General features: G+C 50.8%; 8 protein-coding genes across 8 annotated transcripts; 4 read left to right on the top strand and 4 right to left on the bottom strand.

Annotated features, from left to right (window-relative positions):
• Nucleotides 1-1,187: 1,187 nt before the first annotated feature.
• On the bottom strand, nucleotides 1,188-2,905 carry GCG54_00008703 (3-hydroxyphenylacetate 6-hydroxylase; the record flags this gene model as incomplete). The annotated part of the gene is made up of 4 exons (XM_045408664.1): nucleotides 1,188-1,495; nucleotides 1,553-1,671; nucleotides 1,725-2,482; nucleotides 2,537-2,905. The coding sequence occupies 4 exons, from the start codon at nucleotides 2,903-2,905 to the stop codon at nucleotides 1,188-1,190; spliced, it is 1,554 nt and encodes a 517-aa protein (XP_045266407.1).
• Nucleotides 2,906-3,705: 800 nt separating this feature from the next.
• On the bottom strand, nucleotides 3,706-6,300 carry GCG54_00008702 (uncharacterized protein; the record flags this gene model as incomplete). The annotated part of the gene is made up of 4 exons (XM_045408663.1): nucleotides 3,706-4,710; nucleotides 4,764-5,015; nucleotides 5,068-5,857; nucleotides 6,185-6,300. The coding sequence occupies 4 exons, from the start codon at nucleotides 6,298-6,300 to the stop codon at nucleotides 3,706-3,708; spliced, it is 2,163 nt and encodes a 720-aa protein (XP_045266406.1).
• A 1,325-nt stretch (nucleotides 6,301-7,625) lies between these two features.
• Nucleotides 7,626-8,219, top strand: GCG54_00008701 (uncharacterized protein; the record flags this gene model as incomplete). Its single annotated transcript, XM_045408662.1, has 1 exon — nucleotides 7,626-8,219. The coding sequence occupies one exon, from the start codon at nucleotides 7,626-7,628 to the stop codon at nucleotides 8,217-8,219; it is 594 nt and encodes a 197-aa protein (XP_045266405.1).
• Nucleotides 8,220-8,695: 476 nt separating this feature from the next.
• Nucleotides 8,696-9,833, bottom strand: GCG54_00008700 (uncharacterized protein; the record flags this gene model as incomplete). The annotated part of the gene is made up of 4 exons (XM_045408661.1): nucleotides 8,696-8,983; nucleotides 9,035-9,133; nucleotides 9,328-9,453; nucleotides 9,507-9,833. 4 exons carry the CDS (start codon nucleotides 9,831-9,833, stop codon nucleotides 8,696-8,698), a joined length of 840 nt encoding a protein of 279 aa, XP_045266404.1.
• Nucleotides 9,834-14,313: 4,480 nt separating this feature from the next.
• Nucleotides 14,314-16,798, top strand: GCG54_00008699 (uncharacterized protein; the record flags this gene model as incomplete). The annotated part of the gene is made up of 5 exons (XM_045408660.1): nucleotides 14,314-15,193; nucleotides 15,258-15,502; nucleotides 15,685-15,847; nucleotides 15,922-16,392; nucleotides 16,461-16,798. 5 exons carry the CDS (start codon nucleotides 14,314-14,316, stop codon nucleotides 16,796-16,798), a joined length of 2,097 nt encoding a protein of 698 aa, XP_045266403.1.
• A 2,201-nt stretch (nucleotides 16,799-18,999) lies between these two features.
• On the top strand, nucleotides 19,000-19,998 carry GCG54_00008698 (uncharacterized protein; the record flags this gene model as incomplete). Its single annotated transcript, XM_045408659.1, has 1 exon — nucleotides 19,000-19,998. One exon carries the CDS (start codon nucleotides 19,000-19,002, stop codon nucleotides 19,996-19,998), a length of 999 nt encoding a protein of 332 aa, XP_045266402.1.
• A 109-nt stretch (nucleotides 19,999-20,107) lies between these two features.
• Nucleotides 20,108-21,493, bottom strand: GCG54_00008697 (uncharacterized protein; the record flags this gene model as incomplete). The annotated part of the gene is made up of 1 exon (XM_045408658.1): nucleotides 20,108-21,493. The coding sequence occupies one exon, from the start codon at nucleotides 21,491-21,493 to the stop codon at nucleotides 20,108-20,110; it is 1,386 nt and encodes a 461-aa protein (XP_045266401.1).
• A 660-nt stretch (nucleotides 21,494-22,153) lies between these two features.
• GCG54_00008696 (uncharacterized protein) lies at nucleotides 22,154-23,326 on the top strand (the record flags this gene model as incomplete). The annotated part of the gene is made up of 1 exon (XM_045408657.1): nucleotides 22,154-23,326. One exon carries the CDS (start codon nucleotides 22,154-22,156, stop codon nucleotides 23,324-23,326), a length of 1,173 nt encoding a protein of 390 aa, XP_045266400.1.
• Nucleotides 23,327-23,856: the final 530 nt, after the last annotated feature.

The following is a 23,856-nucleotide window of genomic DNA, read 5'->3' as shown; positions in this document are numbered from 1 at the left end:
GCCGCTGACGGCTGGCACCGGTGTGCATGGGGGCTGATGCTTGGGCCATTGTTCGGGAGCCCGTTGGCTGCGGTTTCTCAACCCTCAACCTCTTCTGGACCAAGGATGAACCTGCTTCAGAGTCACGCCATGCGATGGTGAGTTGTCAGGAAGGTAGCAAAGAATACCCAATGCCGTCAAAAGCCCGCATCTTCTCGAACGCTCTCTGCATGGCAGCACCCTGAGCCGCCCAACCCCGCTCAAGGAAGCCCCAAACCTTCACAACCGTTGCGTCTCATCATCTACACTGCACTTTGATCAGGATTATGGGCCAATGTCATTGGACGACAAGGCGAGGCTTTCCGAGACTGGGTCGCACCCTGTAGACCACGTTTGCCGGCGTGTCTTGAGGCTGAGACGCATAAAGGCCTTTTGATTCAGCCAACATGTTGGTTGAATCGACTTACTTGTGATAGAAGGAACTTGTTGATGGTTGAGAAATCGTGAGTTGAGAACGCAAGTTCCGTAGCAGTAATTGGATCTAAGAAACACTCCAGATTAGCTTCATCAACTGCGCTGATTTACCGTACAGCAAATAGCCGCTAGACCAACAGAATGACCGCCGAACACAGGCGGAAGGTCTGTCTTGCCAATCAAGAAAGCAGTTTCTACTGCTGCGGCGATAACGACTGCATGGCTGAGCTGACACAAGACACAAGAGCCTTTCAAGACTTGAGTTGTAAGTTTCGCTCGACGGCTAGACCCACCATATCAGGTTGGTCGAAAGTCTCCAAATTTCCCTGCCAACCCTGTCTGACTCCCGCCAGCCGTCGCCGACCATTGAACAACATCTCAGTGCTCGTGATCCACATGAACCAATCCGATATGGTGTAGTGGCCAACATGATGCCCTCTCATCTTGTGAGAGGTTAGGCATAGCCCCGAGTTCGATTCTCGGTTTCGGAATATTTTTGGCTCAGGTTGAAAAGAAAAGTCTTCATTTTTGATATCTTTTGTCATCCATCCTATCTGGACACTGCCCTCCGACATCGAATGCAACCGTTTTGTGAAAATGCCCGAAGAAACCATTCTTGATCGCGTACAAACATGAAAAAAAATGCCATTGACCTTAGCCGCCGCAACGTCCCCCACCAGTATCTCAACATATAACCAAGAATCTCAAGGAGATTTCACATGCAATGACCTAGATTAAATCTCAAGGGCCTTTCGGAGAGCCGCCTCGTTACGAGGGGTGAAGGAGACAGTGTACGGCTTGGGTGCAAGCACCAAGTTCCTCTTGTCGTCGACGCCGGTGAGAGGGCTCGAGTCGATGACCTCGGTCGTGGAGATCTTGAAGCTGGCCAGCATGCGCATGAAGGTCAGGTACAGCTCGCGATTGGCAAGCAGAGTGCCCGCGCACATGCGGTAGCCCATGCCGTAGGTGAACATTGGGGCTTCGGGGTTCTCCAGCCAGCGCTCGGGGCGGAAGACCTCGGGGTCGTCCCAGACCTCGGTGTCTGTATTTGTGTCAGAGATCTACCTCATAATGAGCAAGACGAGTGGGGGAAGCTTACCCATGTTGCAAGCCCAGGAGTTGAGGAACACAACGGTACCCTTGGGGATGACTTTGCCCTCAAAGACGAAGTCCTTGTTGGTCGCGCGGGGAAGAGAGAGGCGGAGGACGGTGAAGTATCTGTCAATGGTCAGACTCGAGACTCATCTCAGCTCAGAGGACAGCAAGCTCACCTCAAACTCTCACGGACCAGAGCTCTAATGTAAGGAATACTCTGGTCGTCGTTGGCGTCGCAAAGCGGGTTGTTCACGTCGTAAACCTCCTTAATCGCATCAAAGGCCTTCTGCTGGATCTCGGGGTGCTGCGCCAGGAAGCCAATCGCCCACGTCGTGACAGTCGAGAAAGTCTCAAACCCAGCCGATAGCATAGTCAAGCTGATCGACACCAGCTCGACGTCGTTCAGCTTCGCCTCCTCGTCGAGCATGACGTTCGCCTGGATGCAGGGCTCGTACGTGCCGTTGGCGACCTTCTCCTTGAGGTCGTTGTTCAGCTTGGAGAGGTAGATGTCGCGACGGCCGCGCATGCCGAGCGCGGCGCGGGTGCCCGCCGAGAAGGGGTTCCAGCGCATGAGGGGGATGTAGTCCTGGAGGTTGTCGGTGACGCTGCGGAAGCGGCTGATGTTAACCTCGACGTCGATGATCTCCTTGAACAGGGGGTCCTCGTGGCTGGGGAAGCGGAAGCCCCAGTTGAGGGTGACGGCCAGGGATAGGCTGAGGCGCTGGACGAGGGGCATAGGGTTCACGGGCAGCTTGCCTGCCTTGCCGTAGTTGAGGGCGTCCTTGAGGAACTCCTTGGTCTCGAGGTCCAGGTGTGGGATGTACGTCTTGATGGCGGGCAGGTTGAGGGCTGAAGCCGCGCCCTTTCTGCGGCGCTTGAGGGACTCATTGTACGGTGAAGTGCCGATGGTCGTACCGGCGGTGTTGGCCACGATCTTTCACGGTGTAAGCATGAGGGTGCGCTTGGTTATGGGTATGAGATGAAATACCTTGTGGAAAGTGTAGAGCTCCGGGCGTGACGCAATCGCTTGTGAGTTGTGACCGAGAATCACCTTCGCCGCGGCGGCGCTGTTGATGACCAAAACGGGAATGTTGCCAAGCTGGACTTGGAACACCGAACCAAACTCCTTCGCCCACTCCCTGTACTTCTCCGCAGCGTCATGTCTGACCTGCCACAGGTTCCCAATGAGGGGAAAGCCTTTAGGTCCGTCAAAGTTGGATAACCGCGCCTTGGAGCGGATGAACTCGTTCGCGATGACATATGCCAAAAACACCAAGCTCAGGCCCTTTGCCATGAACTCGATGGGTCGGTCTGTCGCCTCTCGGGCGAGGATCTGAAGTAGGTCCGCGATGGCCATGGTCGTAGCACTGACGGTGTTGACGAGTGGTCGACGAGTTGGTGCTGAGATGAGATCGTCTTAAGGTGATTGGATGTTCAGGAGAATGCCAACTTATGACCACCGGCCGACCCGGGGAAATTTATAATATACAATGTTTCATTGGGCGGAAGGTTCATTCACTCCCACCGGTTCAGGGAAATCTCGAAGTTTGTGTGACATCCCTCCCGGACCGTAGCGTGGTGAACGTGTGGCGGAATTGGCGGGTTCAAATTCCGCTTTCCGCGATACTCAACTTCCGCCAAGCATGAGGCTAGGTACGGCAACCTACGGAAGATGGTGTCTGATTCCACCCAAAATGTTGATATGGTAAATTGATCCCTCTCAGATATTGAATCAAGGATTGATTACTGCACTGTCTTCTTAGTTGCTGAACGACTGTGGCAATTGAAGAGATCGTAAGGAGCCGAACAATACCACCAACAATGCCATTTCATGTCATCAGTCAAGCTTAATTGTTCAACTTGCGGTTTCGTCAATGTTTCACCGTAGACAATTTCATAAAACAGACCAATTTCTGTACTGTTTTCCCTAATCGGTAGAGGGCACAGGTCAAAGTGCCCATATAGTGTTTCCAGAATTGTGCCCGCGTATAGGGTGAATTTTGCCGTAGTCTCTTTGCGGGGAGGGGGGNGGGGGGGGTGGGGTGGTGGGCTGCGTCGTAACTACAAACTCACTAAAACAGACCAAGATGCAAAAATTTCACGGCTTCATAAATGACACGAAGTAAGACATTCTCATAATCTCATTGGGTCAGGGTCTCATAACATATCTACAAACAAATGAGAAACATCCAGCATTGACGAGTCAAGAGCGTGCTCTGGCAGACTGTCATCGTGATGCCCCTCCGCGGACTCAAGCGCATCGCCGCAAATGCCAAGCAAAGGATATGAACTCGTAAAGTCTGGCGCACTGTCCATCGCGTTGAAGAAATCGCTCAGCTCCTGTGCCATCTGCACGTCGGTGATGGGCTCTCTTGCCCCAGTGTGCCAGACCTCAGACTCTCCCGCTCTTGAATCCTCCTCACCGAGGTGCGTTGTGTTATGCGGCGAGATATCGACGCCGCTTGAAGAGGGCGGGGGAGTCGCAACTGCGCTGCGCAGGGCACGTGTCTCCCTGTCCTCGGCGGTCTGGGGAGGATTCAAGCCCAGTTTTCTCCATGCAAGTCGAAGATCGCTGACCATCTTCCAAAGTCTGCTTGATACGTATGACTTGGCGCTGAGGCCGCGGATCAGATCGAGCGCGATGTGGAACTCGTCGCGGACTGCAGCGCCGTACTCTGAAGGCGCGAGTGCCACGACCAAGAAGATGACACCAAGAGCAGACACCAAGAAGTGATTGAAGCACATCTGTTGTGTCTGGTAGATGTCTGTTGACTTGTTTAACGAGTTCAACTTTTGGATGGTGTCCTTGGCGAACCTGATGAGCGACTGGACTTTGGACTTGTTGATCTTGAGGCTCGACGGAGAGTGTAAGATTGGCTGCAGGAGGAGGATCTTCATCTGGTTCGCTCGCAGATGTAACAAAAGCTGAAGTCGTTGAGGGCCTCTTGTTGGACCTGTCCATTCATTCGATTCCCATTCTGGACTGAGCTTCAGACTCTCTGGGAGCTCCTCATACCACTGACCAATCAGGTACAGCAGATAGGATATCTCGTCATCCCTAACTGCCCCCGTTGTTCGGGCAGAGTTATATGATGTGGACCAGACTTTGTTGCCGATCTGGCTGTAGGCGACCATAGCTTTGAGGTATGGAACGTCATCATCCTACAAGAGTCAGATTTCATCTTTTCACCTGTCAGTCTCTGTGGAGAGCTTACCGGCTCTGGTAGGTTTCTATCGACATCGCAATGATGCATGACGAATGGCAGGCCTGCACCGAAGCCCCACCGACGGTCTAATGTATAGACACACCAGAACAGCCTCAGCGCTACCTTCCGCGGCTCTACCTCCTTGAAGATTCTGTTGACTGTGCCTGATTGATGAAGGCCAATCTCTAAACACCAGCGAGCGGATACGCCGACTAGCCTCCAGGCCTGCAGGTCATCTCCAGTGAGGAAGCTGTAAATAGCCTATCCACGTGTTAGCAACAGTTAAATAGTCTACATGATGTGTTTGACTTACCAGCAAAACAAAAAGCATCGTGTTCTTGACGCTCGCTGGTTCCCACAACTTGTCGTGTGATGACTTCCTCACTCCGGTAAAGAGGGCTTTTCCAAGCTGGCTGGATCCGCCAGCTTCAACGATTGATCCCGCTGAAATGACCATCTTGAGTAAATCCAGATCTAACGGATCAATGACGGTGGGACCCGGCATAGCAGTAAACGCGAAGCCGTTCTGCGAACCACTGGCCATGGCCCTGTAAAGGACGCGCACATTCTCGATGATGCGAGTGATGTCAAGGAAGGGGTACTGGATGCCTATCTCAACCTCGTAGAGATTGCAGAGCCTGATGGCTTCTTTCTCATCAATCAGCCATAGAGGGTCAACGGACCCAACGCCGAACTCCAGGGGTGTGTTGATGGAAGGGGAAGGTGGTCGGGTTCGATCTGCAGACGACGAGGCACCCTGCTTATCACTATCAGTCATGGCGATGCCCTGAGCACGAAGATGTGTCCGGGCCAGACTGATGTTGAACGTGTAGCTTGCTGACGGCTGGCAGTTGTCCTGGGTTTCAGGGGGCTCAGTCGTGGGCAAGGCTTGATCTGGCCTTGCAGGATTACTGCCTGGGTCGGTGTAATCTGGTGAGATCAAGCGAGCACGAGAGGCATTGAGAGTCTCATCGAACTGGGGCGACGAGTGTGCCTGTGAGCTTGACCGTCGGTGGGGAGACTGTTGACGGAGCAGTTCAAGATCGCCCTGCAGTGAGGCAACTTGCTCCTTCAAAGACCGAATGGCTTGAGTATCACCATCGCTGCAATCGTCGAGTTAGACAGAAATCATCCGAGCAGACCGGATGGGGCTGAACTCACGTCCCACTTGCTAGGGTTTCCCTCTGCTTCTTGGAAGCGGGATAGGCACCTTTGGTGGTCAGTTAGTATCTATCAAAGCATATTCTGAAGATCATGAGCATGTGGTCTTACAGGTCAATGATTGACGTGCACAGCGCAAACAGGGGCTTCTCCCATTGCACTTGCTCTTCCTCTTTCTACATTCAAAGCTGCAGCATCACCATAACAGTCAGCCACAATGTGCCAGAAGGGCCACTGTAATGCGGTACCACTGTCAAGGGTGGTCTTACCATGCTTTGGAGATGTACTTCCCCCTTGTCGCACGCGGCTTGGCTGCAGTGGCATTTCCATTTGCGGTAGCTGGAGACCCGGAACCCGGGGCTGCTTCGGAAGTTGGCGGGTCCATGGCGGAAAGATGAAATGAGGAAAAAAGTTCGTAATCCTTTTTGCTTTTTTTTCTTTCTCCACGTCCTGCAGGCGGTCTTTCTAGGGGTTGTTGTCCGACAAATGTTGGGTGGCACAGATGGGAGGAAGAATGAGCGGAATTGGTGAAACCCCGCGGTTTTGAATGTTGGGCAGTGGCATCCTCCGCCGCACACCCCGCATAGAGCACCCCGCAAGATCCACTGTTATCCTCTCCGGGGTAGAGTTTTCAGGCCGGACGGGGAGGCTAAGGCACTCTGACGTATTGTCCGGCTCAGTGATAGCCGGGTGCTGCGTTGGTTACAGCGCTCAGCGGTGAGAACTGGCACCTCTAAGACGGGTCTTTGCTAGGGGAAACAGTACACTGCTTGTACAATTAGGAGGTAGATGCTACAACTGAGGTCTGTGAGATGTCTCGCCAACTGAGAGGCATAGAACACAATCTTACAGATACACCAACTTCAATTTTTGATTTGCAATTCTCCAATCACGATCTCGTGAACTAGCATTATTAGTTCGGATGTCAGCACCGTTCATCCCTGGCAGTTGATCTCGTGAGCCTGCATCACTGGCTCTGAGGCGGGAGGGGTTTGCGGGGCACGGAAAGACGGAAATTAGGATGTCCGGCACTTAGAGCGGAAATTCGTGTAAAATTCCGCGCAAGCACAGTGTCTTTTCATCACTAGCCTGTACTTTGCACGGTAATGCAGCCGCTGATTGCTTGAGAGCTGACTGCTTGAGACATCATGGCCAGGCACCCGGGCTTAGGAGGGGAGATTTGGCCATTTGCAACACAAGTACCGTGTTCAATATGGCTCGACGGCATCAATGGCTTTTGTTTACGACAACGACTTAAACCAGATCGATGAGGGCCCACGCAGTGTCTTTCCGTGAACAATCATAGGCAGGAGTTCCTGAGTGCGGCATAAGGAAAAGCTTCAGGTCGAGTCTCTTTCAAAGCGTGGAAGAAAAGTTTCATCATACAAGACATGAGCTTGATGCTCTCATGCTTCGATGGAATTTTGACGCATGTGGTGGTGGAAACAAAGCAAAAGAGAAATGAGTCGTACTTGTGGTACGGATTGTTATGGTTTACCTCTATCGGCCTCCTCATTGAATGAAGCACTGGATAAACACCCTTGCGACAACCAAAGTTGAAACTGTATCTAATATTCTATTTGAGATGTGTATAAGAGCTACAACATGCCAATACTCTAACATGGGAAAGCCAGTCGTGCGCACGTTTTCTCTTACATCAAATTTCATCGGCGGCTCGAAACAACCCAGCACTCCCGACTCGTCATCAAGATGCGAAGCACAGCAGCATTCACAGTACTATTCGCAGCTCTGGCATTTCTTCAAGGTGTGCCGGCGCCACCAGCATTAGCATGGATAGGCGCCGCCGCAACGTTCGGGGTTCTTGCCGGCTCGTCTACCGCGATTATCGCCGTCGGCATCAAGGAGGACGAAAAGAAGAAGAAGGAAGAAGATGAGAGAAACAAAGGCAATGGCAAACTTCACCAGTACGCGGTTAACTATGCGCACAGAATGGTGCGAGAAATTGCCGCAGAGATAAAAACCCGTCGAGCTCAGTCACTAGAGGAACCCGGCCTGGCTCCTCCTGGAGTACCTCAGTATAACTGGGACGATTGCTTCAACCAAGCCCGCCAAGCAAACATATCGATCAGAGGTCCTGTTGGTGATCATGGAATACGAGCTACAGGAGTGCCCCCTGTGTGCATGAATTTGGCCACCATGCTCGGAGGCGCTGTCAACGGCACTGGCATGCCCATTCCCTGTGGTTCGGACTGCATGGACTGGGTGAAGATGACGCCGGAATACTACGAGGGAGTAAGGAAGATGCTAAACGGCCAGACTCTAGACTTCAAGAAGACCTCCTGAAAAAGCTAGACTGCACCGTGGGCGATTGGGCTGTTGCGAGCGGAACCGCCAAAAGGACATTTAGCGAGAGCGGAACATGGTCACGTTGGATTGTGTGGCCTCTTCAGAGAACCACACAGACTTCTAATTCTAATTGAAAATATCGACACCTATGGGGAACAAACCATCGCGTAAAGTTTCTTACGGGCAAGCCAGTCCAGGAAAGACGAACTGAATGAATACCCAAATAGCAAATTTATGATATATTGTGGCGTGATTTCTCTCTGGTACAGTCCACATCGTCATGTGCTACCTAATACCTTGGTGCTTGGTGGTCCAACTCTCCAAGATGAGTTCAACTTCATCGTCCAAGGAGTCAACGATATGACTTGTTGGAAATCGCGGGCTCCAACCCAGCTTTCTCCCATGCCCGGGAGTATACGTCGATCTGGTAGAGATTATCAGTTCGTGTGATGTTGGAAGGAGGAATGAGCAACCTACTTTCCACCAACTTTGGACACCGCCGACGCCGGCTCTACATTCAACGCATCGGACATCTTCCTCAACGCTTCATCTGTGACGGGTGCGACTGTGTCATCATCAATGACACCCCGTTTCGCCATTGCTTTGGCCACAGCTGCGTAAATGTCATCCCAGCTGGCTGAGCCTGAGGAAGCTAGGTAGTAACCGAACTTCCCATGATCGGGGTTGGAGCCGCTCAAAATGGCTCTGGCCAGCGCGATGTAGAGCGACGTGTTGTCGGATATGTGGCACACCGGCCATGTCTACTCGAATAATTAGCCGGTAGAACAAAAGACATTTGTTCCGCGACGCACCTGTCCTTCAGGCCCAATCCGGTAAACGCGTCCTGCCCCTTTTGCTGCGGTGACCACATCTACCGTTTGGATGGAAATTAGGTTCCCAAAGCCCAGTCCCTTACCGTCTGTTGATGTCAGTGGTGGAGTTGATGTTGTGATATCCAGTACTTACACACAATACAGGGTGAAAAGAGTTACACCCTGACGTCGAACTTCTCGCCGGCATCAATTACTGCGCAATTAGTGGCTATAGCCTTTGGAACTCTCAGCAGGTGGTTTCAGCACATGCACATGGAATAGGAACAACATACCACCTCCATCTCCTCAACTGGCGCCTTTTGGCCTCTCTGGATGTCATACAGATTGGGATCCGTGTCCAGAAGTGGCTTGTCTGTCGGCGCACCGGCATGCTCAGAAAACTGCTTCGTCCCTGTTGTCTGAAGACCAGTTAGAAAGTACTTCCAGATACTCAGCCAAGTAAATTACTTACGTAGACAAAGTGTACTCCTCGCCCAGTTGCTTTCTTAACTTCAGCAAGAGCCTTAATGAAGCTAACGGGTCGCTCGGCACGGTAGGCATCGATCAGGTAAAATACCACGGTGATGCCGTTGTCCACGACAAGACTCCTGATATCGCCTTCCTCAAGGCTACATCTGACAGGCTCAGCGCCGTAGAGCGACTTTACTGCGGCAGCTTGCGAATCGGATCGCACCAGTGCGTACAGCTTGTCATAAACCTCAATATTTGCATCCGCCCATGATGCAAGTAGCGATCCACCAAGATAGCCTGAGCCGCCAGTGATGAGTACGTTCGTCATTTTGTCTTGAGAAAAAAGCAGATCAAGTTTAATGAAGCGATATCCCAAACGCAGTTGGCAAACAAGGTTGCCCAAGCTGTCTCATACCAGAGATGCGAGCAATGCGTCGTGATTGTTAATCAACTCATCGGAATCAATATTCGTAATCAGACCTCTAGTTTGGTGAAATATGTTACAACAAATTGGTGGTCGTAGCTTGAAAGCAGATGTCAATGTTGTCATATTCCCCACACCACGTTAAGTAGGCTTCTTCGGCTTCTAAGAGGGCAGTGAATAATTGAAGTCATGACTCAAAAAGTACCAGATTGGTAAACTTCGCCTAGAAAATGATATCTCGACTGTAATACATACCAGTTGAGTTAGCGTTCTTCAAACGCCAACAATGTCTTTGTCTTGGGCCCAGCGTCACCATAATCACAGCCAAACCAAGGCGATTGGAGGCAACTAGAAAGTATAATTAGTCTCACGTACTGTGAGTGCGATTATCTATAGAAGCAGAGAAAAATGCAACGAGACACTATTTAGAACAGAAAATACCCGAAACAGGTTCCCTTATCTTTTTCCTAGCCTCTGAAGGTTGTGTGACGAGACGTCATTACGCGAAGCAATGCTACCGCAAGGCGTCTCTGTCGCGCAAGCCGCCGTGAACAGTGAAAATCTCATATTCCTCAAACATTTCATGCAGCTCATGGCAACTTGACGGAGCGGCGAACAACACCTTCAGCTTAGCACCGCGCGCCTTCCTCTGTCTCTTTCTAGCATGCCGCAGGAGAAATCCTACAACAACGATCATGTCCTCTTTACGAGCTTTAGGCGACTCGAAAAAGCTGACGCCATCAATCAGGCAAAACACCAAAGTGTCATTTGACAGCGCATCCAAGAGCTTCACCAGAAGCTTACAGACAGACTCTACCTTTTGCTCGTAAAGGGTCTCCATGATCCCGGATTGAATGAGAACCTCAGGGTCTATGGTATGCCCTGCCTGGCTCAAGAACTGAAGAACAAAAGTCGTGATCAATTCCAGTGGCGATGAGAATGGTTCTCCATCATCTGCATGCTGGCCGCAAAAGTATGCAAGGACACATATAGACTGTTCGTGCATGGCAATGTTTCTAAGTGACCCGACCATGTTTGCGTTGAAATAGGATATGGCTGAAAGTGGGAGGTCGCAACAGCTGTTTTTTCCGAGGATTAGAAGAGCCGCAGATCTCTTGACCTTAACGAAGGCCTCGAGCCGAATATCGATGGTGAGCTGCTGGATGACTTCTTCCTCTCGCCTCGATAGGTGATACCCGCGTGTTATGTTGGAGCAGTCATCATCGACAAGGGAGTCCTGATAGTTCATATCCTCAAGCAATTTCTCGATATCGAAGCAGGCTGGGACTTCTTGGATGTATGGTTTGCGTTGCCAATTTAAAGTCCAAGCTGATACACTAAGTTAGTTTACGTTTTGTTGAAAGTCGCCATCTACTTAGAGATGGACTGAATCTCAAGAAGCGCACGTGCCTTTAAAATCGCCATGAAAAGTCGCTATCGACTTGTGAAACTGACCAAGGATGTCATAAAGCCTCAGATCGTGTTCCAACTGTAGCGTATCTCTCTTTAACGACGCTTCCCGACCGTTGTGCAACGCGCGGTGTAGTAGCTTTTCAGCGCGGGCTACCAAGCATTGATTTCTCACCCTAAGCTGACTGAGGAGACCCAACAACTCGTCGCCGTGCGTTGCGGGATGCAGAATCGCCTTCTTGACCTTCTCTTTATAGGTGTAAGTTACAAAGAAACGGTTCATACTGCAGTGCCATTTGCTACATAAGCGCAGCGTAACTTACCGAGCGTTGTTTGGCCCACGAACCTCAAGATGTATCCCAGAATTTCGAAAATTGAAGCGCAGACCTTGGCCATGCAGCGGTGTATTTGGGGATCCTCGCGATAGATTTGTGCCACGTACTCTTGGTTACTCATGGCCTCTTGTATCTCTTCTACAGCCTGGCATACATTTTCCTTCAGGGTCTCATGTTTGTCGATGGCGCTGAACACAACAGAAAGTGCCCCGCAAATGAGCGAAACGTACTCGCTGCTGGAAGGTAAAACACCAAGAAACAACTCAATGTTCTTGGATTGTCGTTTGAAGGCGGCTAAAGCGTCATGAAGACGCCTGGCGCAGGCGTTACGCTCCTTCGACTTTATCTTTGCTCTCCTTTTGGCCTCAAGGTGCCCACAGATCGTTGCAATAACTGTCTCAACCTCTTGGAAAGTTTTTATTCTTGAAGGTGGTCGGAGCTCAGGGGCGGCGTCAATATCCTCATCACTGTTGGCTTTGAAGATTTTGTAGTAGGTCTTCACGAAAACATCGTAGGCGTCGAAACACTCTCGGTATAGATCCTGCAAGTTTCTCGTCGAGACTCAGCACCTATTTTTCAGGCTTTTGCAGTGAGGGATGGCCTACAACTCTTGGTGCCCCTCTGGAGGGGAGCGTTCCAAGTCTGGAACAGAGATCATCAACCTCCCCCGTTCTATGGTGAACCCACTTGCGTCGAATGCGGGGTGTATCTTACCGTCGGCCTTCGACACGAATTCTTCGACTGACTGGTTTGGCGGCTGCAAAATCTTTCCATAGACGGCTTGTTTTACATACTGTTCCTCGATGCTTAGGCCAACATCACTGACCGACGTGATGAGCGCCATATCGTTGGATAGATTGCAGTTTTGCATGCTCGAACGACTACAGGAGTCCAAATTATTGTTGTAGAGCGTGAGTGTCGGGACCACTGCAGCAGCAGAAGCAGTTCAAACCCCCAGGAAAAAGGAAGCCAGGGAGCCCAGTGAAGTGTGTAGTTACACCAAGCTTACCACCTTTTCATTTCTCAAATGTCACACAAACGGCCCCGAGAGGCTGTACACTGCAGAAGTGTGCTGACACCGAAATAAAGTGCTTGGAAGAACATGCATGTCAGCAATTATTGAACGCATAGCCAGACGGTGATTGGTGTTGAGTAGGATGGTGACGAAGCAAAAGACGCTACCAGAATCAGGCGACCAATCTCATGTCGTTATGTCAACACGCAGTTTCTGCGGTGTACATGGACTCGCAGAATGGGAGGGGGGATACGAAAACGCAAACAGGCTGATGCCCATGTCTTGTATTGAGTCAGGAAGCTGAGGTCAAATAGAGGAAAAAACATCAGTTGGGATCTTTTTCAGTTCTTCCAAGGGAGATTTATCAACCGTACCAAGTCCTTTTCCTCCCCCTCTTTCCACCCAGCATGATTTGACCTTGCCACCCTTACATGAGGACAAGAAGCAATACTTGATCTCAAACCACTAAACGCCTGAAGACATTCTTAAGGAATGCTTCTGCAACACTTGATATGACTTCACCAGCCATGTCCACAGCCATGTCCACAGCTATTCCCGAGGCCGAGGACCTGGCATCGAAGGATAACTCAGTCCAGTCTGGCACTGAACCTGATGCGAACTTCGCGTATTCTGATGAGAAGGATACATCATATCCTTCCGACCAAGAGACAGTCGCTCAGCTGAAAAAGCAAGTCGCAGATCTGACAAAGAAACTTGAGAAGGTGGATCATCTGTTTGACAAAATGTACGTCCTGTACTGCCATTCCGTGTCTTGTTTCCCAACTAATGTGACAAAACACACAGCAACGTCGAAGAACTTCTGAAGAAAAGTGAAGACGCGAAGCTGGTCCCGAAGAGAGGGGAAGACTCTTCGAAAGCTGTGAAGGCGGACGAGAAAGCTGCCAGTGAACAAAAAGACAAGCAAGAAAACGGAAGCTTGGCAGAGTGCAAAGTTCTGCACGTGAAGCCCGGAATCAGCTGGAGGCACAAACTTGGAGAGATCGCAGCCGGAAAGCTAAAGAGATATGCCATGCTCGTTTGCTATGAAGAGTCCAGGATTGCGACCACGGAAAAACTGGACAATCAATCATCGCCAAGTGGTATTCCAGTCAGCATAATCATCAACTCGGTTCGTCTCGATGAACTTCTTCGTGGCTTCAGCCAGAACCTACTGCCAGAGGCCTCTCATGTGCCGTACATGTAGGTTTCCATGCCTGAACAAATACAATCTAAGACTATTATGGATTAGAAGGATTCTATACTGACTATTTCTCTCAAGAGTGCTACGTCCATTCAAGGTAGTTGCCTTCCCATAGAACACCGAGAGCTTCTTTCAATCTATCCAAAGAATCAGCCAAGAAACGCAGGAGACACTTTAGAAAGGGTTTGAGTATTGTATTGAAATCTGACATCCGCAACTTAGGTCTTTGTCGCTCTATGTGAAAAATTCAAGTCGGGCCTGCAAGACTTGGAGTACACTTTTGAAGGTCCTGAGACCACGGACGACGACGTTAGTAACAAGGCTTCGCCCACGAGCACTTCGGAACCAAGCAGTGATAAGTCCGAGTATGATCCAGTCAAGAGCCAACATGAAGAGCTCATGCTCATGCGCTGTTTTATTCAAATGTGCGAGAAGCACCTTGGTCGCTTCTTCAAAATCCAATCACAAGTTGCTGATGCAACTCTCAAGAGTATATCGTATCAGAACCTGTGGTACCTCTTCAAACCTGGCGACATCATTATCGGCCGTGGAGAGGCTGGTTCGCATCTTGGAGATACTGCTGAGGCTTACTGTGTTTACTGCCCTACAAGTAGCCGCCCTCCGCAAAAGGTTCTTGCATTTGCATGGGACGCGGCATTTTGGCAGAAGCACAGTGTGTCACCACCTGATTACTTGAAGGATAATGTTTCTCAGCCGGACGACTTTCACCTGTTTTCTTATCACTGGCAGTTCAACGGCTCCCGCTTTACACCTCAACAGAAGCTTGTCGTCATCAAACCCTTTGAGGGAGAGAAAGAAATCACCAAACTGGCGTACTTCCCCAAGCAGTTCTGCAAAGCCGACAACCCCATCCTCAAATATCTAATTGACAAGGGAGAGACTTTTAGAAGGTTGCGATATGGTCATGGCGTGTACAAGGGATTGAATGTACAGCCTCAGCCACCGCAGTTTGTTGACGAGGAAGTTTTTATCGACTTTGCCTCTGGATTTGAGGCAAACGTCGAAAGTATTAAGACTTACCTGGAAGAAGGGACCTTGAGTCTCCCATTTGAGGAAAAAGAGGAGGTTTACGGCCGTCGTTGCGACAGACAACCTCACTGTTGGACTTGCAACATCGACATGTCGGCGAACAAGTTAGAAATGAAGCGCGCCAGTAACTTCAGAGTTACTGGAAAGTATGCTCTGACGGTCTCCAACGAAGACTTTTCCAAACTATCGGAAGATAGCCTCGTCATGCTACCGAGCACTCTGCTAGGCTACGGACTAAAGTCCAAAGACTGGTGTAAGGCAGCCAAGCATCTTTTCCCATTTACTTCGACACCCGCTGACATAGGTTCATGAGCCAGACTTGCTCGACATGTACAAGCTCAAAATGAGTGAGACTACCGAGTCTAAGCGGCAACAGTCTTTTGACCATCTCGTGATCCCTTCCAAGACAAAGCGGCTACTGCAAGCGTTAGTGAAAGATCATGGCATCACTACGGAGAGTTCAGGTGGAACTGAGGATGAGCTCAAGAACGAGATTGATATAGTCAAGGGAAAGGGTAACGGAGTCGTCATCTTTTTGTACGGCCCTCCTGGCGTGGGAAAGGTAGGGGTATTTTCCTGTCAAAGTGTCATGGCTGTACTGACTTGAGATGGGTTGATAGACAAGCACGGCGGAAACGATTGCAGCCTACAGTACTCCAGCTCGGCCATTATACGCCATTGTGAGTGGCCCTGAAATTGTCACCGAACATCCATTTGTAACAATATCTATTAACCAAGGGCTAGACATGTGGTGATCTGGGATCAGAGGCTGTGAAAATCCAAGAAAATCTTGATCAACATTTCAAGTTGGCTCACAGATGGAATTGCGTCCTTCTACTGGACGAGGCTGACGTCTACCTTGCCGAACGGAACATTCACGATCTAGATCGTAATGGAATTGTGTCAGGTCTGTATACATCTCTTCCTGTCGACTTTCTACTTGCTTATCATGATCCCTCAAAGTCTTCCTTCGTCATTTAGAGTACTACCCGGGCATTCTATTCCTCACTTCCAACAGAGAGGGACTCATCGATGAAGCCTTCAAATCTCGAATCCATGTTGCTTTGCGGTATAAGGCAATTGATGCAGCGGGAACCAGGAGGATCTGGGAAAATATCTTGAATAAGATTGATGCAGACAATGCAGATAAGACGATCAAGGTCCGCTTCAAGAAGAGTGAACTTCTCGAATGGGCGGAAAATCATTTCGACGAGGTCAAAGACAAAAAATCAGATGGCCTCAGCACGGCGACCTGGAACGGAAGGCAGATTCGCAATGCGTTTCAGACAGCGATTGCTATCGCGTCGTTTGAGCGGGTCAATTATCTGAAGGAAAAGAACGTCAGTGAGGAAGAGGCATTGACAAAGAAATCCAAGAAGTACCGAACGATTGAGCTCAAAAGTAAACATTTCGCCACGGTTTCAAAGGTGGTTGGGGAGTTTGAAGATTATCGTAAGTTTTGCCCCCCGTCAAGGCATCGGCGGCTCATCAGTACTGACGACTGCAAATCGTAATCACAGTCGTCAAGTGTAGAGGTGACGATGCTGATCGTGCCTCTAAGAGCTCCTGGAGGAAGGATAGTCACGAACCAGGAGCCCCGCGTCTATCTGCTTACCCAAAACCCAAGGACCTGTTCAGGAGATCTGAAGACAACAAGCGAAAGGGTCATGTCGATGACTTTGCTGACATCCGGGGAATCAAGGGGAAGAAGGTTGAGTCTGATGATAGCGACGACCAGACGCAAGAGGGAAACAAGGGCGAGTCGAAGAAGGTTGGTAAATCGAAAGTCCGGGGAACGCAACGGGATGATGAATCTTCCGATGAGTCGGAATCAGAGTCTTCCGATGAGGAGGACTGATAGGAAAGATTGGCCACTGTAATGGAAACTACTCGTGCTTGAAGAGTGCGCATGTATGGACGTGATATTCGCAAGAAAGCTGTGCCAGTATAGATACGAAGAGCAGCATACGCAGGGACCCAATAGCAACAAAGACAGAACGGCGTACGGATTTGATTCATGTGCATCCATTTTAGCTAGCTATTACTATTAAATTGGAAGGTTAGGTCCTAGGGACATCATAATCTTACAGACAGCAATTAAGGTTGCAAAAGATAGTCCTTGCTACATCTAGAAGTTTCAATAAGGTCGGATGCGGTAACAAATCCCAAGCAGTTCGCATAACGAAGACACGCCAAGACGGCCCTCAATACATAACTCCTCTATATAGCATACCAGCAGTGTGAATCATCGTGGCAGTATACCAGAATATTAGGGCAGTAGAATCAGAGTCGGCGACTCCTACGTATCGAGATAGAGATTGAATAAACATTGCCCCGAGCATGAGAATCAATGGGCTGCCGGGTATTAGAACAAAGCAGAGGAGGATGCATTCTAATTAATCCTGAATATTGCAGGAATCCGAGCCACAAAGAAAGATCACTCACGTGTATCGGCTTTGCAGGAAGATCATGGTAAAATCTTGCCCTCTCTTTTTCAGGAGGCTTGATGCATGAATAGAGCGGGTCGCCTTGTCGTCCTTTAAGAGGCCGTCATGTTGATTCTCCATGGCAGTCGTCCGATTCGTGAAGTGATACAACAATGACAAGGTTAACTTGGGAGAAACTTAAGCGTGGATAGTTCAGTCAGGTAGGTAGCCGAAGACAAGACAAGTCCCTCGGAATCGATGGAGGGGCTGGGGATCTGCTAAGCGAAGGGGCACTCTGTTGTAGGTCATTAAATAAGCAATTAGGCCAAGATATCGGCCGGCTCGGCACGCGATTGTGGCCACTGCTGGAAACATTTGACCCACAGATCTAAGGTTGATAATGGGGCTTGTGTACTTAAAGAGTAAGGCAGCGGATATCCGGCAGCAAGATTTTGATTTCTGTAACTCTGCGTCCCAGGCAGCAACAGCCAAGAGATGACGCTGAACAAATGACAGATGTTACAATTGGGGAGGAAGTTAAGCATGACGTGATCGCAAACAACTTTCTTTGAGGACGGAAACACGGTTTTGCACCTGCCTTTTGCCGAAATCCCCTCGGAGTATGGAAGCTTGGCAAAGCGCGCAGGCGCTGCTGGTTTCCAGATTTCGTACGCTGCGCGCAGCCAGTCGAACCTGACCGTGGCTCACCGTAGGGAGATGTCCGGCTGGGGCGCGGCCGAGTGGGCCAATAACGCCGTCAGGTACGCGACGACAGACATTGTTGGGTTTGCTGAGACGGATCACACCGCAAACTTCTACTATAGCATTATACCGGAGCTGAAAAGCTTCGGGTTGAACTACGAGAGCGTCGATGTTTGCGGTGGAATGGCCGGCATGATGTAAGTCACCGCTGGCGTTCCCGTACAACTTGTGGACCATTCGTTTGTTTCATGCCGCGTCAACGACGCAGAGAACAGAGAAACTGGCGAACTTGATGGCGAAGATTCCCCTTACCTTCGTGTATCTAGATGAGATCCATGAATGTCAAGGAAGTTTCGAGCCAATCCAGTAGGTGGTTCCACAGTAGGGGAAGAAGCAGTAAAAGCACCTCGGTCAGTGCTGAGTCCAGTAGGTTCGCAGCATACGTAACAAGCGTGTCTAGATGAATGAGGAGATAATATTGTCATCTCCACCCCCTGGATCGGCGTCACTCTTATTTCGACTTCACTGTCGTTATGTTTTGGCCGCTTATTAATCGGGCGATTCGGAATTCCGGTCATCGTGCATTGACACCATGGAGACCCCAAGAGTGGATTGCGTTCTTCTTTGGCGGACATTCGGAATTGCGAGCCTCCTATTCGACCTCCTCAGTGCCCATGTCGACTAACATCATTGAGGCGGCCGCCTGGGGACACACGGAGCAACTCATGGCGTGAAACCATGAACAGTTCACATCACAAGATCTTGAAGGCTGTCGGTTAGCTCCTAACTCCCCGACTAAGGCCCAGATCGCATTTGCTAAAGAATGTATTTAACAACCTCTCAATTCCAAGGAATATGGAAACAGCTTGGTTCAGGGCATTTCCCAAGTTTCCCATTATCATTTCCGATCACTGCTAAACTCTCTGAAACCATGCATCTGCCATCCGACCACAAAATAAGCCAGGACAGCTACAAATGGATCGCAAAAGCCGTCGATTCTCTCGACCCTGAAACCGACTACGAACTCATCTGGCGCCTAACATCGAGCTACCACCTTTCAGACTTTGCCAACAACCTCATCTACACCCTCACCTTCCCAAATTTCGTCGTATCAAGCCATGGATCTACACCTGTCTGGCGTTCAGATGGCGGCAAAGTGGTCCACAAAGCCAGCGATCGCGTCGACAGGACGGAGCATTACAACATGGCTTGGTGGTACTACGGGCCCAGCGACCAACGCTGTCGAGACGCCGTTGAGAGGATTAATCAACTGCACGCAGGCTTAGCGATCCGATATCCAGACGCCTTCACCCACAACGAAGACTACGTGTACACGCTCACTTTCAGCGCCGTGCTCATGCATCGTCTCCGATTACGTCTCGGGCTCTCAGGCTTCACTGAGAAGCAGAAGATTGCAGCTCATCACTTCTGGCGGGACATGATGCCGCTGTTCAAGCTTGAAGGCAACGGCGTGCCGATCACTGGCTTTCCAGACGACTTCGAGGGCTGCATTACGTTCTGTGAGGCCTATGAGAACACCCCTCGCGAATATGATGAGAGAGCGCGCTATGTTGGACTGTCGATTTTCAATCTCTTTGCATATCGGTACTTTCCTCCGGGGTTGCGGTGGTTTGGCATGGCATTCCCCCGTACGCTCTCGCTACCGACGACGTTGAAGTACTTCCGCATCGAGCCGGCCAACGCAGTACTTGGAGCGGTCATCGTGTTCATCGTGAGAACAGTCTTTCTCATCTCAGAGGTCTTACTGCCAGATCCTAAAGTGCCTTTCTTTGAGCAACTGGAGACCTTACCGGAGGTGGAAGTGAAGAAGCGCAAGGAGGAGAGCAGAACGCTGGATAAATCATACGAAGCATTTATCAAGGAGAAGATGAGCGGCCCAGGGTGCCCATTCAGTGCGAAGATGCAGTAAGAGAAACATCTAGGAGCGTAAAATTGTGTATCTCATCCATCATAAACGTTCTTTCTACCGGTGATCCTCTATCATGTTCTGGCTGAAGACGTTAAACCATAATCTAGATCTACTTCTTTGCCACCTCCTTCTTCAGCCAGCCTACCCAGCCCTCGTCGGCCAGAATAGATCTAACTCTTGCCTCTAACCACTCCGTGTTTCCCCAGAATCCCCAAGACGCCTGAAAGCGACACCAATCAACCAAAGCCGTTTCCCAGTGGCGGATGAAGACATCCCAATCGTATTCCGATGGGCCCTTCCCTGAAGGTCTCTCCTTCAACAGTGTTTCCCGATACTGTTCCAGCAATGCTTTCTCTCCTTTATCCATCGGCAGCTGATCGGGTATATCCTCGTGCTGCGTGAGCATGTCCAGAGGTACTGAGCAGGTGAAGAGCTTGGCGAGATCGCAGGTTCCGACGCCCAGTCCGGCGTATTGAAAGTCGAAGAAGGCAACCTTGTCGCCGGCTTGCGTGGTGAACAGGTTCTCAGACTTCACATCGCCATGGATGTAGGATTCGAACGGCCTTCCGGAGGGCGTGAGAAAGTCAGCCACCAACTCGGCGACGGACTTGGAAGAACCGTCGACAGGGTCGCAGAAAGCCGAATTCCATTCGGAGTAGTCGTCCCGACACAACGAGCCGTACTCCTTCCGCCTTGTCGCTAGGTAGGTGTATCCTCCGTTCAGCCACAGCTTGGGGTCTGCGGGTGCTTGGCCAGAGTCTCTGCGTTTTTGCTCGTCCAGCGGCGGCAGAAGAAACCTGTCCAGGTCGTCTGGCAGCGATGCCCACGAACTGCTGTGATACTTGGCGAGCCAGTCTAGCGCGGCTCTGACTTGCAATCGGTTAAGGACCAGTCTCTTCTCGCCCGCGACGGGGAACTGAGGGCGAAGATCGGTGATGATGGTCGCCATCAAGGCCTCCAACTCGTTGGCGCGTGGCTTGCCCGTCATGTCTCGCGTTGAAGCAAGGCACTTTGCAACCGCAACATCATCGCTGAGTTTCGGCGCGATCTCCGAGTAGAAATACTGCTCGACTTCGTAGCTGAGCATCTTCCGCAGGTGCCCCTCATCCCCAGCTTTGGCGCGGGGCGGCGAGATGAGTTTGAGAACAAGGCGATACGATCCTTGCGCGTCCGGCCGCAGCGCCGGTGAGATGGCGTTCGCATCGAAGTTTCCGTTGACAGCGTCACTCGGGCGGGCGGTGATGGCGCAGATGTGACCGTAGCCGGCCCACAGCGTCTGGAGCTCGACGATGGAGACGAGGTCAAGGCCCAGCCACGAGAGCATGATCTCTGCGACGCGTCGAGGCTCCTTGAGAGAGACCATGGTGAAGGAAACTGCTGCTGCGGCCAGAACAATTTGAGTCGTGTCGGTGCCAATATTTGGAAACGGGGTTGCCGCAACGAGCTGGGTGAGGTTGGAGGCAGGGCAGAAGCCGCCGGGGAGCGCCGTGTCCATTTCGAGATTGCTTCCCAGGTGGGTCCGGTGACTTCAGCGGCACACTCAGTGATTGGATTTTCATTCCACAGTGAGCTGGCTCACTGCGAGATTTTCAGTTTCATCTGGATGCCTCACTTCGTTTTGGAATCATGAAGATGTAAGTTCTCGCCTGCCCCTTTTCCGCGGACGGGCATAAGTAGCCATCAATTTTGATGGTCAAATGCCGAGAAATAAGAAAACAATAACCTAATATCCTACTCAAGCCGTGGCTTACTTCAGTCTCCTTGGCAGTTTCACTGAATTGACGGACATCTTAGCACGTTAGGCCTGCTGCCAGCTGGTTACGGCTGCAGTCTTTGTTAGCCGCCACGAGAAAATCGGAGCTTGGACACTATTTTCTCTCACGGCGTCATCGTGAGAAAGACAATCAACTCCTCTACAAGACCGGCAGCTTGACCCAGGTGATCGACGTAAAGGAACCTCAGTCTGGTGAAACAAAAACATCCAATCAATTCACTGACACAGTAAGCAGTCACTCTGAAGGCCATCAGGGTGCCGAGGACCCACCCACGAGGAAGTCGCCATTTAATACTGAGATGCTCTTTCCACTTTCTCACACATTCTCTTGATAACACCTGTCCAACTCATTTCTCCCATACTGTATTGGACTCCTCCGTCATGGGAAGACTTCAACCTTCAGTCGGCCAGCCGCCGGCGAGCTTCCGCAAAGCCGCTCGGGCTAAGAAGGCCAAGGTCACGCTCAACCAGCTCATTCCATCGCTTCTCCCCACACACCCCCGCGCTCGCAAGGGAATCGACACTGCAGAACTCATTATTGAGCCAAAGCCAGCGAAGAAGCAGCTGAGCCCCTCAAAAGATGGTTCAGCCAGATCACTCGAAGCTGACTCCCCACCAAGTGTTGTCCTTCGCGTGGCGGATACTCTCACGGCAGCTCACTCCCTCACATCTGACCGACCAGGTGAGGGCCGGGTTGCCATTCTCAACATGGCTTCACCGCTTACGCCTGGGGGCGGGTTCATCAACGGAGCAGGGAGCCAGGAGGAGTCACTCTGCATGAGATGTACTTTGCTTCCTTCTCTTAAGGATGAATGGTACAGACTTCCAGAGCTTGGTGCGATATATACTCCCGATGTCTTGGTCTTCCGGGGAGAGAACTCCGACGAAGTGCTAGAGAAGAAGGAACGCTGGTTTGTCGACTGCATTAGTGCTGCGATGCTGCGGAACCCAGAGACGGACCGAGACGAGTCAACGGGATTCAGTAGCTACGTCAACGACACGGATCGCCAGCTCGTCCTCGAAAAGATGAAGATGGTTCTGCGCATTTGTCAAGTCAAGGGTGTTAAGAAGGTAGTTCTCGGGGCTTGGGGTTGTGGCGCATTTGGTAATCCGGTTGGGGAGGTTGCTTCGGCTTGGAAAAAGGTGCTCCTCCCTCGAAACGACAATAAGGGAAAGAAGAAGGGCAACAAGGAAACTTGGAACGATATTGACAAAGTTGTTTTTGCCATCAAGGATGCCGGTATGGCTGATGCCTTCGAGGCTGCGTTTGGCAAGGGGTTGACGAGGGAAGAAGCCGACGAATCAGGGGATGAGGATGAGAGTGAAGTCGACCCTGAAGAGGCGAATAGGGCTGAACTTCAAGAGAGGATACGTGAACTGGAAGAGCGCATTGAGAAGACCGCCAACCCGCAACTCAAAGAGGGATTAAGGGTCATACTTGCGGGGCTAGTAGGCCAATTGCCTTCAGAGGAGAATGGGAACGCAGCCGACGAGGTCTCCGAAGAGGAGTCCGAAGAGGAGTCCGAAGAGGAGTCCGAAGAGGGAGAAGATTAGCTTGCTAAGACTTTTAGTGAAATCGTTGCACACCATCTCCAAAATACAGTACTAGGTGCATGAAGAGTCTCATGCCGAGGACCACTCCTTCGATGGCATGCGCAAATCATTTGACTTCTAGGTCTCGGTCAGCCTTCCTAAATCGTCTCAGACAGGAAAGAACTGAACAAAAAAGTGAATGATGACACTCTACTCATGGATACTTCCGTCGGAGTCGGCGAGCAGCTCAGGCGACCAGTTAAATCTCCGATGCCCGAATCCCCGAGGCTTGAGAATGAGCACAGTCACGTTTTCGTACAAGAGCACAAAAGGTCCAAACATTTACACGTTGAACCGCCTTATATCTCGTAAGGATTCGTGTTGATTGTCGCTAGGAAGCTATTAGGGATCCGCCTTAGAAAGACTCGTTCGGGGCCCGGTACTCTTCCCGGAGCTACTGTGGGCCAGATTGCCGAAGCCTTCGGTGCGGCCCCGGCGCCAACTCCGGCCCGAGTGTCGCAACAGGGTTTGCTGGCCGAACGGAGAAATAT

The sequence above is a fragment of the Colletotrichum gloeosporioides genome, assembly GCF_011800055.1.
Source record: "Colletotrichum gloeosporioides strain Lc1 chromosome Unknown consensus_30, whole genome shotgun sequence".
In the NCBI taxonomy this organism is placed as follows: domain Eukaryota; kingdom Fungi; phylum Ascomycota; class Sordariomycetes; order Glomerellales; family Glomerellaceae; genus Colletotrichum; species Colletotrichum gloeosporioides.
The sequence above is the reverse complement of the archived record's forward strand: the minus strand, read 5'-3'. Positions and strand labels throughout refer to the sequence as shown.